Source organism: Rhipicephalus microplus, chromosome 6 (genome assembly GCF_043290135.1).
Source record: "Rhipicephalus microplus isolate Deutch F79 chromosome 6, USDA_Rmic, whole genome shotgun sequence".
Classification (NCBI taxonomy): Eukaryota; Metazoa; Arthropoda; class Arachnida; order Ixodida; family Ixodidae; genus Rhipicephalus; species Rhipicephalus microplus.
Window position 1 is genome coordinate 66,800,175 of NC_134705.1, and position 16,214 is coordinate 66,816,388.

At 44.3% G+C, this 16,214-nt stretch overlaps 1 protein-coding gene across 9 annotated transcripts in view; it reads left to right on the forward strand.

The window, feature by feature from the left end:
• LOC142764790 (uncharacterized) overlaps window positions 1–16,214 on the forward strand; it is a 318,584-nt gene that overhangs the window by 174,300 nt on the left and 128,070 nt on the right. For 4 of the 9 annotated variants that reach the window (XM_075865312.1, XM_075865316.1, XM_075865315.1 and 1 more), the window contains one exon: window positions 883–930. The exons of the other annotated variants lie outside the window; for them this stretch is intronic. In XM_075865312.1, coding sequence (XP_075721427.1) covers window positions 883–930 — 48 coding nt within the window. The remainder of the gene's footprint in view (window positions 1–882; window positions 931–16,214) is intronic. 9 annotated transcript variants of the gene reach the window in all.

Sequence of the window (16,214 nt, forward strand, 5' to 3'; positions counted from 1 at the left end):
GCCTTAAAGTATAGGCAGCGTCCACGAGAAAAAACCTGCGCATGGTGTGGTAAAGTATACAAAATTATTTTCGGAGCTATCTTCGTGGAATTCAAATAACTTAATTGTGCAATCAGTATAATGCCTTGTAGAAACAATGATCCAAGAAGGTAGTTTTTTAATCGGTATTTTGCTTACAATGCGAGAATAACTATGTTCAGTGCACTGGACACCAGGATGCAATTGGATCGCGTCGTGCGAAACATGCAGGAAATAAGAAAACTGTGAGTAAGCGTCAGGCCACAAACTTGAAGCCCAGTCATCGAAAATGAAATGGGAGCATGCTAGGATCTCTACTAAAAGCATGGAGCACGAGAATAAAGCGGTATAAGAGGAAGCTGGCTTGTGGAATCTAAGCGCTCTCCGTCCTAGGTTTTTACCATAATGACGCTATTGTTGACGTTAGGTATGATGATTTTTTCTTTTTCTCAGACAAAAACAAACCATTTTTTTTGTTTTTCAAGACAATTAACCTTCTGACAGGGCCGCAAACAACACTCTTTCAAAGAAAGTGGCAAAACGTGCATACCCATGGTGCAAAAAATAATCCTATTCTCTAGTACACTGGACATGGTTCGACTGTGAACATCATCGTACTTAGGTTCTTAACAATTTTTGCACGCTTTTCAAAAGCCTCTCAGCTATATATATATTAAATATTTTCGCCCCACCCTACCAAATTCCTGATTAAAATATATGTACGCACTTTTCTTCGCTCCATCTCCTGCATGTCTTTCCAAGATAGTTGTCTTCAGGGGAATATTGATAATTAGTCAGGATTCACTCTAACTTTATAAACAACGCTGCGGAAGAATGCATATAGTTGTGTTGATGCGTTCGCAGATTGTTTTGCCTCTGCGGCGATCAAGTCCCATTCCCGGTCCAAGTCGGGTAAGTGCTTTATTCTTAGAGAAAGTATGTTATGAAAACACTGCTGGATGGGCAGGAGTGATGCTAAAAATTCTTTGTTTATGGATACCTATGCCATGGATACCGATGCGTTATTCATTCGGTCAGCCATACTCATAATTATCATCTATTTCATTTTTACACGTGATTCGAGGCTTAGTGGAGCAAGATATGGAAGTAACTGTATACGTGCTTCAAAGCGGCTTCAAAAATTCACGGTAACCGCAGGAAACGTGGAGATTAGCCATAAAATGTCGTTATTTTCACCTCGTGCGGTTGAAACTGCGTTTGATAAAAACTAATTAGTGACAAGTCAGTGATCTGCCTTTTTCAGGAATCTGCAAATAAAGCTTACCTTGTTCTGATGTGAAGGCGAAGAGGAAACTACAACAACTGTAGCAAACAATTACTGTTTTGCTGGAAAAGAGCTTGCCTTATGCATTAAAAGCGTTTCCTTTATACGGGCCATGCTCGTTAAGCCGTTGGTCGTGCGTCCGTGAGGTATGTAGTAGTAGTAGTAGCAATACTAGTCGTAGTAGTAGTGATAGTGCGTCGTAACAGTACTTAGCAACGTACACTGCCAGGCTATAAGGAGCCGCACGCTGCGCTCATTTGAATTGAGGAGGAAACCCGCGCATGGTAATCATAAATAAAGAGATGGTTGTTTCCGATGAAGTAACTTACGAGAATAGTATCGGTGACCCAACTTCCAATAAGATTTTCCTTGAGTTTGATGCTTACATAAAAAAGCTAATAACAGAAGGAGGCGCATTGAACACACTATCACACCAGAAAAGGTTGCATCGTTAAACTCGATGGGCGTAACCTCATTTTTTTAGCGAGGTTACATTTATACTCAGCATCTGGGCTGTATAAGTAGTCTGTAGTTCAAACGTGACGGGATGGCGTTATGCTCTCCTATAGTAGAGTACCGAGTACTCTAAATCGTTAACCACTTTCTCTAAGCACGCAGATTTAGCGAAGATTGGGCCACAGCACCATGAACTAGACACGAAGCGTAGGCAGTAAGAAAGTGCACGTGCGCCGCTTCTCTAGTCGGGCCCTGCCCCCTCTTGTTTCAGTCATAGAAATGTCCGCTCGATGGCGGTACTTCTGCATGATGAAAAGAAGTGAGATGGTGGTACTTGGAGTGTTCACTAGATGGACGGAGGATCTACAGACGCGCGGACGAACGCACGGACAGACGTACGAACGGACGCATGGAAGGACGGACGGACGCATGGAGGGACGCACAGACGGACACACAGAAGAACAGAACCAAGAACGAACGGACAGACGGATGCTTCGCCCAACTAATTATCATGCCTTCCATAAATGTGCTGTGATTTTTTTCTGCCATAAAGGAAATGTTAGGTTATCCTTTAGTTTTTCACAGGAAAATACAATAGGACTGTCAATAGGTTATAAATCCTTCGCTATAAAAATGAAAACGACATGAACTGTCAATCAAGAAATATTAATTTCTTGAGTAAGTTGATGATTAATATCAGACCACTACGTATGTCAAATAATGTTTCAAATAACTTTTGTGACGCAATCATGTGAACTGAATTCAGCACACTTGATCACGCTCTGGAAAAAAAAGCACGCGCAGAATGCATAGATTTTTTATACAGAGATACACGTGCATTGCCTAACAAAAACTGGGTAAGAGTCGAATATAGGATGTAAAGTTATATCTACCTCAATATCTAGCAATTCCATGTATAATTTTGCAGCATGCCCTCATTTGATAAGTGCCTCCTAGTTCGCTAAAAGATGGGCCTCACTGAAGGGTAAATAGTACATTTTAAAACTCGTGTGCAATCGCTCACGCAGTACAGTGTTTCCTTGTGCATCCCAGTATTTTTTATTAGTCTTGGACACTCTGTACACCTCTTCCCTGCTGTTCACTGAGCGGGAAGGCACTGAGAAACGGTGGTAGCGTTTTTTTTTTGTGTGTGTGATAGGAAAGTGAGAGGAGGACAGCCAAGCCACCAGCTCAAATTTCCCCACAGTCTTTGCTTCACGTGCGCGTTTCTAGCCTAAGAACTTTCTTGTTCTCCGAAAAAATGTGTTTTCGAGCTTCACGCTGTAACTAGCGTCTTTTGAGGAAGGAAAGCAATTTTTTTTTGAAGTTACACTGCCTCCCGCTAAAGGCAACATCATGCGATGCGAAGCAGTGCGGGGGTGGCGCACTACATTTGCATCGGTTTGAATAGGTGTTTACGTTGATGTTTTCAGCCTAGTCAAACTGAAGTTAGGGTGGTGTGCGCCCCACGTGCTGTTTCTCATTGCCTCATGGTCCCCTTTTGCGGGAGATGGTGCAACTCTATTGAAGTTTGCACCGTCAAAGCTCGGGCGTTCAAGTTGTTTAGCAAGGCGTTCCAGCACAGGCGTTAGGCTCCTTTCGTCTGTCTGCAGCCGACGCATTGTCTCGATGCTCACACTTGGCTTTGAAATGGGTGTGTCGTACGGTGGGGTTTGGTTGCTCACCTCGGCCTCTGTGTGTGACCGCGTCGAGCCCTCGTTTCGTCTGTGGCAGCTTCTCACCGACGCTGCCATGTGGTGCGTGGAGTGGAGGCAGTGTTCACGCCATCCCTTCCACCCTACCTTGTCGCACCACTTACTTAAGAGGGGGGAACGTTAGTTAGCGCATCCTAGTAAAAGTGGTCACGCAGAAAGCACATCGCAGTGAACTTCGCTATAAGCTGCTTGCCAACAAAAAACGCAAAAAAAGAAGAAACTCACGTGCCCGCGTATAGTGAATTGAACACATCACCGCTATCAATAAACCAACATATTATGGCAGTCGAGAAATCTATAGCGCAGGCGGCAAATCACTGCAACAAACTGAACTGTGCGTATGAATTGAGAGAGCACGAGTGCTCTACATCAGAGGACAGAGCAGATAGCCACTTCAGCCAGGCTGGTGTGCTAAAACTACGGTTCGACGTTTAAAGGTGCCAAACGAAAGAGATGCAAACCCGAGGATTCTTAAGTAAAAGCGTCTTCAGGTTTCTGACGTTCTCTTCCTCTTGGTCGTTCTCAGTCCTTGAATGTGCGCGAAGTTCAAACGATTTACAACATCCTCCGCGGGAAGTTCAAACGCGGGAAGTTCAAACGATTTACAACATCCTCCGCGCCCGACAATACCAACGGGCCCAGTATTTAGGAGTACCTTAGGAAGTTGAGCTCGAAGAACCGCACCGACGAGTTGCAGGGGTGGTGAAGTCAGGTCCTTGATTGGAGCAAACCAAGACTTTGCGAGCAGCTACTGGAGTCAAACCGTTCTAGTACTGTCTTCGCCTCGTACGTATGCCACCACTCCTTAGGCACTTGGGCTAGCATTTGTCGAAATATGCAGCTGGTATACACTGTTTAGAGAGCTGATGCTGTCTGGTTCATACCTCTTGGTTCTCAAGTCTTCAAGGTCTTGAAGTTCGACAGTGCACTTGTCCCACTCGATCATAAATGTCTCCGGAAGAACGCTTTCCCAGTCGAGTCCTTGCATTCATAACTTCTGAAAGAGTACCTTAATTCGAATTGTACGTGGTGCTAGAAGTCCGAAGGGGTCAAAAATTTGTGATAAATCCTGGAGCACACTTCGCTTCGTACTAAGTCTCACTTTTATGACATCTGTCAGTAAGTCAAATTTCGCCGAAATGGTGTTGTCAGTGTAATAACAGGATAGTCCAAAAGCCTTAGACTGGGAAACCTCCTCAGCTGACCTTTATCTTGCGTACTTCAGCTTCTTTCTTGATTGGTCGCAGTGTGTCGACCACTTCTGCTTTTTATTTCGGCCAGCCTCATTATGGCCTTCCTCCATTCGGAGGGTTGTAGTGCTTTTTTTGTAGTTGAAGCTCCGAAATCTAGGTGATCGGCAGACAAACTTGCTTTTCGTTTTGCAGCTGCTACTTCGTAAATTTGTCCAACGTTATTTAAATGGTATTCAATCATTGCAGATAACAGGAACGGATTTGCGGAAGTGGCGAATGGAACTTCAGTCATTCGCATTTGTTGTATTTTTTGCAGTGGCCTGTCAGCCATTGATAGCCCTTCAAACCACAAGAAACGAAGAGCATCTCCATCTTCTTCAACGCACATGGATAGCATACGGGCTATCGTCTCGTTTAGCCTGTTTGTGTGAACGTTGTTCTTTGTGTAGTATACAGTTGTTTTTCGATGAGGTGCTAAACTAAGCAGCATGACGTCTTATACCATCCAGGCTACAAAAGCTGTTTGTCGAAAAGAGACGTGCAGAAGGCGACAAACGCCTTCTGCACGTCTGCTGTAATTCCGGTAGCGAAAAGGCGAAACCTGACCATAACTTCAAAAAGGTAGGCATTGAGATTAGGACCTTTTTCGAGCTGTTCATTATTAGAGCAAGCTCCTGATGCATGTGATGATGCGTCAAAGACCACGTAAAGTCTCGTTGTCATCGATATTTCACGGATTACCTCACCATGCACCATGTAATACACGGGATCTTACAATAAGGGGCATCTTCAACTTTTGCAGCATGACCGTTCATCTCGTATTGCCTGATAGCTTTTTCGTAGGCTTTTATGGATTCGTTGTTTGATGACAGCCGCCTGACGGGTCCAAGAAGCTTCGAAAGGGCTACTTTCTGATTGTTGACCATGTCGACAAGAGGTGATTTCAAGGGCAATGCAACTTCATAACATATTTCTGGAAGAGCAGCAGTGATGCTAAATTTGTCTGTAACATCTGCAGAGCGCTGGTGCGTTGGCGTGTCAGACATTCAGATGTCTTCGAGGTGCCGCAATCATTGTAATTGGAAAGGGACGTCGAAATTTTTGTGGCAATCTGTTCTAAGAACACATACTTGGGTGCTTGATTTCCTAGTTGCGCTTCCAACGCCATATTTGCGCCCTGGAGAGTTCAGCCCATATATGAGTTGTTTGCGAGTAAGCCAGGCCCCACCGCAGTGGTGTAGTTGCTAAGGTACTCGGCTGCTGACCCGCAGGTCGCGTGATCAAATCCCGGCTGAGGCGGCTGCATTTCTGATGAAGGCAGAAACGTTGCACGCCCGTGTGCTCAGATTTGGGTGCACGTTTAAGAACCACAGGCGGTCAAAATTTCTTGAACCCTCCACTACGACTTCTCTCATAATCATGTGGTAGTTTCGGGACATGAAACCCCACAAATCAATGAATAAAATCTATCAAGTGAGTAAGGCAGCGTTTTCTTCATCCCATTTCACTTCGCTCGTGCTGGGCATCACTTCCAAAGCTGGTTCAATCCAATGAGGACACTCACACCTGGCTCACAATATACGCTTGGGTATACGACTGCGTCGGCCAGATGTTTGCCCTGTGCTGCGATGGCTTGAAGAAGGCGACTCTGACTTGGTGCTTCAATCATCTCCCCACAAATAAAGGGCGCCACTACGGCTTCGACGTCCATATTGAGACTGTCAAGCTGACTGCGTAGCCTGTACTTGACTATTCTGAAGCACCGTGTCGGACTACTGGCTCTACCAAACGCACTGTTGACGAGTTTGGTTTCGGTAATATTTAGTAGGTTAACATGAAAGGTACACTCAGTACAGAATGTGTGCTGGCTTCAAATATTCAGAACTCCTCGAGTATAACGACAATGTGACGAAGTCGTTATCCAAGCTGGAAATGTCTGGAGTAGAACTTCTTTGATATGTCGGAGAGCTGAAGCTTTCTGAGCAGAAACATGCACCATTGCAGTTAGTTTATTCTGAGAATTAGTCGATAGTATTTCTAAACTACGAGCAATGCTCATCGAGGAGGCGTGTCTGTGCTTGCATGCCTGGCAGTGTACTCTCCGTCGGCAATCACGGACATGATTACCTTTTGGCGTGCACCGGAAGCATCGACCATCTTTCACAAGTTTTTTGCGCTTCTCGACAAGTACGATGTCACTTGTGCAGTTCTTTGTCTTGTCATCAGCAGCGCAGCAGAAAACACAGGACGAGAGCGTAAATAGTGTCTTGTAGAGAAAAAACGACGCTGTAGAAGTCTGAATGCAGGAACAGCGCAACCTAGAAGTAGTTACTTCGGAACTATGGAAGCTAAAACACAAGGACAGGAAAGAGCGCTGACTTTCAACAAAGATTTAATACCGGAGTGGTGTACATATATAGGGGAAAATGAGAAAAATGGGCATGCGTAAAGGCGTGCAGGAACAACTACTGCGATACAATGTCAGCAAAACTCTTGTCTCTTGTTGAATGGGCTGAAAAAACAAATACATATGTAACTCAAAAAAGATCGAGATACGCAATCTCCTTTTGCAACAACGCAACCGATAGGCTACTTACACATTTACCGTCAAACTTGTTTATTTGATAAGCTTCAATTATCTCACGCTTGCCTGCGAGTATTGCTTGCTTAATACCTCGCAACGCTAAAAAACTGGCACGCAGCCGCAGTCTCGGCAATGGATTCCGAGGTGTCCTTGAACTACGTTGTGTACATTGTTATTGTACCTTGTGTTATTGGTGTCGTATATCTCACTCCGCTTTCGTGCGGAACGGTATACATAGAGCAAACCGGAAGGTGCCTTAATGACCGCTTAAGAGAGCACAATAACATTGTACACAACGTAGTTCAAGGACACCTCGGAATCCATTGCCGAGACTGCGGCTGCGTGCCAGTTTTTTAGCGTTTTGAGGTATTAAGCAAGCACAACTCGCAGGCAAGCGTGAGATAATTGAAGCTTATCAAATAAACAAGTTTGACGGTAAACGTGTAAGTAGCCTATCGGTTGCGTTGTTGCAAAAGGAGATTGCGTATCTCGATTTTTTCAACAAGAGACAAGAGTTTTGCTGACATTGTATCGCAGTAGTTGTTCCTGCACCCTTCTACGCATGCCCATTTTTCTCATTTTTCGCCTATATATGTACACCACTACGGTATTAAATCTTTGTTGAAAGTCAGTGCTCTTTTCTGTCCTTGTTTTTTCGCTTCCGTAGTTACGACGTAACTACTTCTCGGTTGCACTTTTCTGCATTCAGTTATGTCCTACCTACTTGCCCAAGCTTCCACGCTTCACATCCGTAGAAGTCACAGACAGCTTATTGAATGATCTGTTTATTACTGTTACGCTGCAGTCTGATGTCTTTGGCAAATCGTTCACTAAAGAACTCTTATCTCGACATTCAACTTCGAAGCGTAGAAACTTCGTCATTTGCTCAGGTTCCTAACATAAGAAAGCCTGGCTTGTTTCCGTCGCGTTCCCTATACTTTTTTTTCTTTTTTTGTATTCTACGATGTCATCTGGTGTGATCCCGAGCAGCACTTCATTCAGCGTAGCCTCGTATGAAGAGTTCGTGATTCTGAGACTATGCTGTCATCTCCTAAACAGTCACACCGTGTCGAAGAAATTCCGCAGAACGGTGACATTGTTTGCTGATTTCACTCTTTCGAGCGTGCGTAATTTTTGGGTATCTTTGCTCAATATTTTTCTGGTTTTTGAACCAATTTTTCAAAACTTCAAGCGCATCATCATAACAAGAATCTGTCACCTGAATAGCTACGACGATTTGAGCTGCAGGTTCATCTAGTAGTGAGACCAAACAGTCAAATCGGTCTGCGTTGGAAAGCCTCGGGTTCTCATGCACGGAGTGCAAGCGCTTATCCCAAAAGGGTCGCCACTTAGCCACGGTCCCGTCGTAACGAATAAGCTCAAATTTGCGAAGTCGTCCACTTAACCCGCGTTGTGGATGTCATTCATGTCGACTCAGCGCACCCTCATAGGATCTTGCTACCATAGCTTAAGTTGTAGGCGACACCGATGTAGCAGAAATCTACGAGCCTAAGTGACTGGCCATATCATGAAAATTATGACACGTATGTCATGACGGTCAAGATTCACAATTCGTGCTTTTGCTGCTCTTGCGGTAGTTTAGTTCATATGACATGTTGCAAAACTGGTATGATATGGCCTGACTGCATTGCAACCACAAGTGACAGACCCTTACGCGGAAATTATGGCATGCATGCCATGTAACAACACGATTGCACGCCTCGCTCATGATTCGCTCGTGGCCATTTTGGTAGCTTCAAATATACAAGATTTTGTATTACGGGACGTGAATAGACGACGAAGGTGTGTGACTCGTGCAAGCATGGTATTTATGAGATGTGTGTCATGTAACAACACGACTACATGGCACGCGCATGATTCGCTCGAGGTCGTGTCGCCAACTTCCCATATATCAATTTTGGTACATATTACGCTAACTGACGACGAAGGTAAATAACATGTCCAAACATGGTAATCATGACATGCGCGTCATGTAACACCATGACTACATGCTACGCTCATAGTGCACTCGTGGTCGTTCCGCTAGCTTCATATACATCAAATTCAGTGTTACGTGACGTCAATGAATGGTGATTGATTGATTGATTGATTTGTGGGGTTTAACGTCCCAAAACCACCATTTGATTATGAGAGACTCCGTAGTGGAGAGCTCCAGAAATTTTGACCACCCGGGGTTCTTTAACGTGCACCCAAATCTGAGTACACGGGCCTACAACATTTCCGCCTCCATCGGAAATGCAGCCGCCGCAGCCGGGAATCGAATCCGCGAGCTGCGGGTCAGCAGCCGAGTACCTTAGCCACTAGACCACCGCGGCGGGGCATCAATGAATGGTGATGGTATATGATTGGTGCAAATATGATAATCAGTATATTGGTCTCAAGTCAGAACATGACATCGTACCATGCTAATTATGCACTCGCGGCTGTTTTGCTAGCTGGATATATACGCAATTCGGTATTACGTGACGTTAATGGCTGACGAAGGTAAATAAGACATCCAAACGTGATGATCGCAACGTGCGTGTCATGTAAAAACATTACTACGTGACAAACTCTTGATGCGCTCACGGTCATTTCGCTAGCTTCACCTATAACGAATTTTGTGTTACTGGATGTGAATGAATGACCGAGGCATGTTTTATGTGCAAACATCAAAATAATGGGAAGCGTGTCATGTAACAACGTGACTACACGCCGCGCTCTTGATGCGCTCGTAGTCGTTGCACAAGCTTCACATATACCAAATTCAGTATTACGTGACGCGAATGAACGACAAAGGTAAATGACACGTCCAAACACAATAATCGTAATATGTGTTTCGTGTGAAACATGACGACATGCTATGCTGATAGTATGTAAGCGGTTGTTTCGCTAACTTCACATATGGGAAAATTGGGTATAACATGACGTTAATATACAACGAAAGTAAATGACGTGTTCAAACAAAATAATGATGGCATGTGCGTCATGTAACACTAGACTACGGGCAACGCTCATCGTCTGGTCACGGCCCTTTCGGTAGCACCACATATGCCAAATTTGATATTACGTAACTTGGTAACTTGTATGGGCGACGAAGGTAAATAACTCGTCCAAACATGACAATAATATATTATCCATGTTGTGTAAAACATGATCATATGCTACGCTCATAGCGGGTTTGCAACCATTTCGCTAGGTTCATATATACTAAATGTAGTATCACGTGACGTGAGTGGGCGAAGAAGGAAAATTGCACGTTCAAACATGACAGTCCTGACATGCGGGTCACCTACAAATTACATGTTACGCTCATAGCACGCTCGTGGCCGTTTCGCTAGCTTCACATATACCAAATTTGGGATTACGTGACCGGAAAGGACTGCGAAGATAATGACAGGTCGAAACATATTAATCCCTGCATAAGCAGATATTAAATGTAACATACTTACCTTCCTCATTCGTGCTTCTTTTATCATCGATTCCCAATGCACGTGGAATTTGCCAATTTGTTCATAACTATATTCTTTGAGTATTCTGTATGAAGGGGGTCAACTTGGTGGAGCACCCTGATTTTTCTTCAGCATGCCTTCTCATCCCTCAGGCGAAGAATTTCACGAGGGTGAAATTGTGAGAGCGCCCTTTTTGGTATATTGCATTGAGGTGCGTTCATGTACTTCCGCCCGCGAAGTGTATGGAATTCGGGAAGGCCATTAGCAGTTCACTGTGGGACAAGATGTAGTGTTAACGGTACTTCTGTTCTCCGTTCGGACATCCCTGGAAGAGGCTTTACGTGATCTTCTTCAGAGCATCAAAAAAGTGCTGCAAATGTGCGCTTTCGGGACCCCCCTTTCGGTTTTTGCGCACTTTTTTTTGAGGAACTCCTACAAGGTAGGGTTCAGCCTTGTTATCCACGGTGTGTTCGTCTCTGACATCAGTGTGAACGCCCTTTTTCTCTGCCTTCCCAACACATCTGAAAAGTTACTGCTTCGAAAAATCTGGTTCTGTTTTCTTCTAGTTCTTGCTTGTGCTTCCGTCTTTTTTGTAGACAGATTGTCTGACAGAGCACTGGAAAACCTGCTGAATTAACTGATGTGTTTAGCATTTATTTTTATTTTCGAAGCCCAATACATTGTCCCATTTACTCGATTCTTCAAAGCTTGGAATAGTGCTTGCGTGACTTTACTTAGAAGCGTGGTGGTTTTTGCTACTTGGTATGACATGACTATTGTTATAGCGCGAGATCAGAACAACGACAAAGGGACAAGAAAAAGACGAGCGCTATCTTTTTCTTGCGCTTGTCTTCTAGCGCTCGTCTTCTTCCTGCTCTTTGTCATCGTTTGAATATCATGCTATAGCAATTGTTTCACTATTACGCTGTAACTAATTTTGCGGGGTTGTTTAAGGAGGTGGGGCACTTAATGCGGTTGTTCAACTGCACGATTTTCTTATCGAAGCACTGTATTTCAAGGCGTTCGAACGCAACCGAAACCACAAAACAATGTCTGGTAGTCTTGAACTGCGCCAGTACTTCTTTGCAGAGAAGTTGGTTCAAACTTGAAAAATCGTCTTCAACTTGCGCAGCAAGTCAAGTTTTTAAATTTGGAGTACACGTTCCCGACGTGTTGCCTGTCTTGGTCCAGCTTGAGACAGCACTGCCGGCATATGTGTGGTGTGACGCGCGATGCAAAATTTTTCACACGCAGAGTTCAAATATGGCAAAGCTTTTAATACTAGGAATAATTTCAGACTCACAGTCTTGCCTTGGGAAGTATCTGGCAATACTACTGCTCCAAGAACCTTCATGGCTTGACCACTACGTAGCATGGCCTTGCCCTCCTGACGCTCGTATTTGTGGCCTCCTGGCAGGGAGCCTACTCAAAGGAATCAAATTCACTTCAGACCCTCTGTTTACTTAGAGCTTGGGCTTGCCCTTTTTGTGGTTGCATTTATCATTCATATCGAAGTGTTGCTGAAGAATACTTGCAACACTTCATGCGGCGTATTCGGTGAGTTGCTGCGAGCCTCGTCAACATGGTCGACAGGACCCCTTTTTTTGCAGGCCACTGCAAAACTATTTTTCCAGTCGCACTTTCGGCATTGTTGACCAACGCTGGCTCTTTTTTCTTCATGCATTTTTAAAGTTTTGCAGGTTGTTTAACTCTGCGTATTTTCGTTGCTTGACAATTTATTTCTATGCTGGTGGCTTCAACAGCCTTCCCTTCCGCCCCGCCGTGGTGAACTAGTGGCTAAAGCACTCGGCTACTGACCCGCAGGTTGTGGGGTCGAATTCCGTCTGCGGCAGCTGCGTTTTCAATGGAGGCGAAAATACTGTACGCCCATGTGCTGAGATTTGTGTGCACGTCAAAGAACCTCAGGTGTTATAAATTTCTGGATCTCTTCACTACGGAGTCTCTCATAATCGTATGGTGCTTTTGCGACGTTAAACCTCACATATCAATCAATGAAACGTCTGTTTGCGGGCTTGCTCCACTCTTTTTTAGTTTGCTCTTTTTTCTGTGAATCGCACTGATTTAAAGACACAATATATCAAAAGTGAATCTTCTCTGAAAAGACGTTCTCTAAGTCTGTCATCAGCCGTTCTGAACACCCCTTCATGCCTTTTGATGGGTCCACGCATCGTTCCGAACTGCCAATTCTGAGCGTTCAACTACAGGTGGCTTAATGAGCTTTCAAAAAACTCGCCATCCGGCTATACGCCCTTCCGAAACAGGTACCGTTCTCATAATTCATTTGTGTGGTGCTGGTAACAGCTTTGATACTTTTGAAGAAGCGTGTTATAGCTATCCTTCTCTGTTGCCATTCAACCGAAATTGTCGAAAACTGACAATTTCTGGTGCTGTGGCTTGGAGTAGCAATGCTGCTTTCTGCATCTGACTGCGTTGCTTTTCGCTTTTCGTTGGTCCGAGGTAAAAAACAAAACAAAATGGCGGCAAAACACACGGCAGTTTTCAGCGATGTTCTCAGAATTGCTGCGTGCGTGAGGGTGATGTTGGCTAAAAGCGACAAATCACCTTGTCCATGAGCAAAAAATCTGTAAATAGGCAATTAAAATACATAATGAATTATTCCAGGTCCGAGTAAGAATCTCACCCAGGCTGTTCGAGCGGCAAGCAGGTGCTCTACCACACGTTCACACTTCTGTATGAAAAGATATTGAAAATAACTTCTCCTGATCGGAAATGCAGTGATGGCAACGTTGATGCTTCACAAACACACGCGTGCAATATACAGGCTGTGCAATACAGTATTTAGTATTGCAGCAATCTTGCGCAGTACAAGAACACACTGCATCGGACGTCAGCACGTGTGATTATAATAAAGGATACATGATTTAGCTGGCCACTAAATATAATATTTTCTTAAAGGGGCCCTGAAACACTTTTTGAGCAAGGTCAGAAAAGGCTGCCGATAGGTGGCAGAGGCTGCCGACAACACGTGAGTCAATTATTATAGTGCAGCACGCACCCAAGAATTTCAATAAAGTATCAAAACAAGCTAAAATTACGTTCTGTTTTCTCGACATATGACAGAAGACGCTCAAAAATCACTCATAGAAAGTTCATCTATTAGCCATTGGCTGATTCGAATATGGCGCGCTCGGTCGTTACAAATATCGCCGCAGGAGGCTGTGACTTGTTCATGCGTGCGTTCACTTCTGGCTGGCATGGTGAATGGATGTGTTTTACGAGGGCACGATCCGCTGCGCAGATAAATGTTTTTGCATGTTTTGAGCTTGGTTTTATAAATAATAAGGCAGCAGTGTAAACATCTCGGGCACTTATTACACGAACGGCCTTGTGGGGGGAGGGGTCAATCACCTGGCATTTACTTGTATGTGTATGTGTGCTTTTTTCGCCTTCATCCCACGATTGGTGTGCACGTACACGGAACATGCAAAATTTAGTACTAGAGCTTGAAGCTTTGTACGCCGCGTTTAGTAATTATCGAAAGAAACAACGCAGCAGGACAATCTGTGTCAAAAAGGCAGTATGAAAAATTGTAAAATGTTCAGGATGGGGGTGGGTTATGAAATGGCAGCTAGTGCAGACGCGAATGCACAGACTGCTGACGTCAAGTGTAGGCAATGTAAGGTCGAAACAAATAGGCAAATGATGGTTGCCTAGAATGCACTGCTGATGATAATCTCCGAGCTAGAGACTGCATTGGCAGCTGAGCAAGAAAAAACGAGGGCTATGGAAAAAAGGCTTAGGGCAGCCGAGAAGGCACAAGCTAAGGTGAACAAAGAAGTGACCTACCTGGAGAACGGTAGCGCACCTGCACCCAGAACGCCGTATAAGAGAGGTAAAACAGGGCCAAAAAAAAAAACAGGTTCCACCAGTTCGATGCCGTGGTTCAGCGAACTAGTGGTGGAGGTGGGAGGTAAGAAAGCTACCGGCGGTACAAGAGTAGGTAACCTCCAAGTGCGAGAAATTTTAGCAGAACCGTCGGAGCACCTATAATTGCCGGGGACTTGAATTTCAATTGATGCGCAGATGGAATCAAAGAGAGAGTTAGCGGCGACAATAGGGTGTCAGTAGGGACGCTCCGACGAATCAAGCTGAAAGCAGTCATGAGGCAAGCGAGTGCAAAACTCACAATCAGGGCTAAATAATGAAACCTCGTAATGGTTGGGGATAGTCTAAACGATGTCTCAAATGAAGAATCGGCGGGACTAGTGAACAAAATGGCGGTAAGAGTCGATGATATGCGTGCCTTTTCACCTCAGGTACAGGTGAAATATGCACGATACCTGAGGTAACCAGCGTGACGAAAACCTCCAAAGCAGCGGTTGTCAACAAAAACAAGCAGATATGGCAGATGAGTCAAGAGAAAGACTTTGAGGTGGTGGAGTTAACAGAGAGGTGCATAGAAAGGGTGCTTTTAAACGAGATAGAATTCACTTCGAGAGATGGCTAGGTAGTGAGGCGGGGTGGTGACTTGAAGGCCGTGCAATAGCTTTCTTCAGGGCACTCAGGCTCTTCGGGTTCCAGGATAGCTAGTAACGGAGAAAACATGTAGGAGTACTTTTTGACAGGTGGTATAGAAAGATACAATTCCAAAGTGGCATCAATATTTGAGACACGTAGAGTCCGGGGGAGAAATTGACGTAGGCGCGAGGACCGAGAAAATTTGACGTAAGTATTTTACCATGCAAGGTGGCAGGAATAGGTTGAAGTGGGCAGAGTTAATGAACAGCAAAGGTGGAGAAGCTGGTGGTATATGAGCTTGCATAAACACATTTCAGGGACATGTAAGGACCACCTAGCAGTCCGGCCTAGGCATGAGAATATTGTAAGAGAATAGAAGGCAGCAGAAACGGGGTGTGGTATTAGGCCATTAATGCATAAAAGTGCACACCGACAAAGGGTCAAGCAGGAGTGCTGGGAACATTTATGGCGAAAAGGGAATGTGGCAGGGCAGATGAGGCTCCTGGGTTTTGTATACTTAGGGATAGCGGCAAAAGCAGGAGAGGAAAACCGAGAAATACTGCAGTGCATAGAAAGTGACAAGAAATTATTATTAAAATAGTGTTTGGTAATTATATTTGGAGATAAAAATGCACCTATAGAAAATATGGATGAATATACTGACCGAACTGGTAGAATGCTAATGAATATGTGTGAAATGCAAGATTTGATCATATAAAACAGTATCGAGAAGTAAGAAGGGCAGATTACATAGAAAGTCGAAGGGCTGCACTGAACGATAAATTACACAATGATGTCACATAAGATGTATGACCGGCTAAGGATAATGAACATAGGTGAATATGGTTCAAGAAGCTTAGGTAGTGATTTGAAACGCATCAAGCTGAGATGTGGAGATAAATGGAATTGGAAAGGATGCGTTTGGAGCAACAACATGGTAGCATTCTTTCAGAAAGGCAAATGCGAATAGCAACCAAAACTATTGAGGAAATATTCAACTAGAACACTAAA